Below are 2329 nucleotides of genomic sequence, written 5' to 3'. Positions count from 1 at the left end.
AAAATACAAATATTGTAATACTTGCTGATGGAGGCTTTCTTGCGCACCAAATATTGTAATAGGAAGAGATGCAATCTTATAACAATGAGAGGCTAAGGCATTTCCAGATACTTGTGTTAATGTGAAAATAGGTTTTTGTAATAATGTCCTTGTATAGAGAAGAAGATTATTAGAAGAACTAAAAAAGAAGAACAAAGAACTAAAAAAGAAGAACAAGAACTAAAAAGAAATTTATAGAGGAATGGGGTAAGAAAATGTTGAGCATGATAAACAAAAGCAACTTTAGCATACTATTAGCTCATCACTTGAATCTGCCTATGCTGTAAAAGTCTAATTGTAAATCTCATTGTTAATGTTGTTGAAAACGACTAGTACCTTTTATTAAAGACCATAATGGTGGTCAATACTTATTTTATATTGACCTATGCTAAAACATGTCTTAATTGAGGGTTTTTGTGAGTGTTTTTAAAGGAATGATCTATGCAAATGACAGGCAAATTAAAAATCTGAAACATCTTTGTTTTAGGATAAATAGTTGCCTTAAAAAAATTCGATAAGAACTTTGCAAAAGACTTTGCCAAGTCAAATCGCCTTGAATTGGGAAAATCAGAAATAGTAGACTGACAAAAGAAACTTTATTTTAAAACTAATAAAGGAAAAATACTCTATATAAATACATTTCGTTTTTAGATTAAAAACTTAGTATTAATTTTTAATTTTTATTAAACATTTGTTAATCAAAATCATAACAAGATGTATGAAAAAACCTACTTTAAAATGTGTCTGATATATGCATACACGTTGGTTGTTTTTTTTTGTGTGTTTTTTTTTTGCGACCTTTGGCCACTAGTTTAAAATAAAATGAGAAAAAGGAAACGCTTTTTAACGATTGCTTTTTAACGTTTTGCTTTTTGGGGTAGTATATTCTTTGCCTTTTAAAATCTGCTATGTAGATAAAGGTGGAATAACAGTCCATCATTCAAGTAAGGTCAATAAAAGAAAAGATTTATTATTTTTTGAAAAAGTTTTCGACAATTTTATTTAGAAATACATATGTCCAAGTTCAAATGCTCGAAAATCACTAACAATTGCGATACTTGGAAAAGATGCACAAAGCCTTTTAGAGGACACTGAAAAGGTGAGTTTTTTGTGCGATCGATGTTTTTTTGTTGTTGTTGTTAAAAAGGTTTAAATTTTTAAAAGTAAGCGCAACTCTTAGTAATATTTATTCTAAAAGTTACAAAATTATCTAATGATAATGTTTCATCGATAGTTGAGCCAAAATACCCGAATTTTATTTATTAGAATCTTGATCAATAGTAGAAGTCTTTTTTTTTTTTCTTTTTTTTACCTAAAAGTGCATTTAAATTCTTTGTGGATGTTCAGGTGGTTCTTAAGTTAGCTTTGTGCGAGTTGCAGTTATTTTTACTATAAAGTTGCAAGTACGCTATTCAGCCTTTTCTTCTCGCTAGTTGTCACCCAAGCTTTCTTAAAAAAAAATTATTACTTTGTTTCCCCATATACAAGCGCGCTAAAGGTAAATGTGATTTTAACTCGAGTAGCAAACAGTACTAACGCAATATTGTTTATATAGTTTACACAGTGTAAACAATATTGCCCCTTTATTGTTTGCTACTCGGGGATATTCTGTTTCGTGTGAAATATTCCATCTCAAATATACTTGCCATATTTTTCAATTTTAATACATTTAAGAGCGGTATTTTAGGTTTGTTTTACAGCTTTGAACATTTACATTGAACATTTCATTAATTGCAGAAACATTTTTAATTATAGAAAGATTGGATGATCGTTGATGACGTATTGCGTTTCAAGTCAGGGCTGGGTCTTTATCCTTTAGTACGTCCTTATAACAACGAAATTAAACTGTTGGGGACATCAGCAAAATCAAAGTTGTAACTTATATTTGTATTTACTATAAATATTTTATAAAAACTTGTTATTTTTTTTAGCAGTTTTAATAAATTGTAAACATTTGTTGCAGTTTTTACTTTAAAATAACGGAGTGATAAGAATAAAGCCCCAGACCCTTTAACCCAGAGTTCGAAACTTGCTCTAGTTGTCAAAGTGCCATTAGAATAAAATCGGCATTGTTAATTAATGTTGTCATGATGATGCGAGCTTCTTTAGTAATAATTAAAAAGAAAAGTACCGCGGATGAGCATGTAATTGGAAGTTCACGCCTCCTTCCTAACCGACGTTGCTAAACTTGCCCAGAAGCGGGGTTTGAACCACTGATCCTATGTTTCTGAGACAAAGGCGCTACGCAACGGCTGCTTAAAAATAAAGTTGCTACGCTAAAAGTAAATTT

At 30.3% G+C, this 2329-nt stretch overlaps 1 protein-coding gene across 2 annotated transcripts in view; it reads left to right on the top strand.

Annotated features, from left to right (window-relative positions):
- The window catches only part of LOC136071814 (insulin-degrading enzyme-like), a 74399-nt gene extending 72407 nt beyond the window's left edge, over positions 1 to 1992 (top strand). For both annotated transcript variants that reach the window (XM_065797219.1, XM_065797220.1), the window contains exons 29-30: positions 1046 to 1138; positions 1795 to 1992. In XM_065797219.1, coding sequence (XP_065653291.1) covers positions 1046 to 1138; positions 1795 to 1917 — 216 coding nt within the window. In that variant the 3' untranslated portion in view covers positions 1918 to 1992. The remainder of the gene's footprint in view (positions 1 to 1045; positions 1139 to 1794) is intronic.
- The last annotated feature ends 337 nt before the right edge of the window (positions 1993 to 2329 follow it).

This window comes from Hydra vulgaris, chromosome 05, assembly GCF_038396675.1.
Source record: "Hydra vulgaris chromosome 05, alternate assembly HydraT2T_AEP".
Taxonomy (NCBI): domain Eukaryota; kingdom Metazoa; phylum Cnidaria; class Hydrozoa; order Anthoathecata; family Hydridae; genus Hydra; species Hydra vulgaris.
This window is presented reverse-complemented; position numbering and strand designations above follow the sequence as displayed.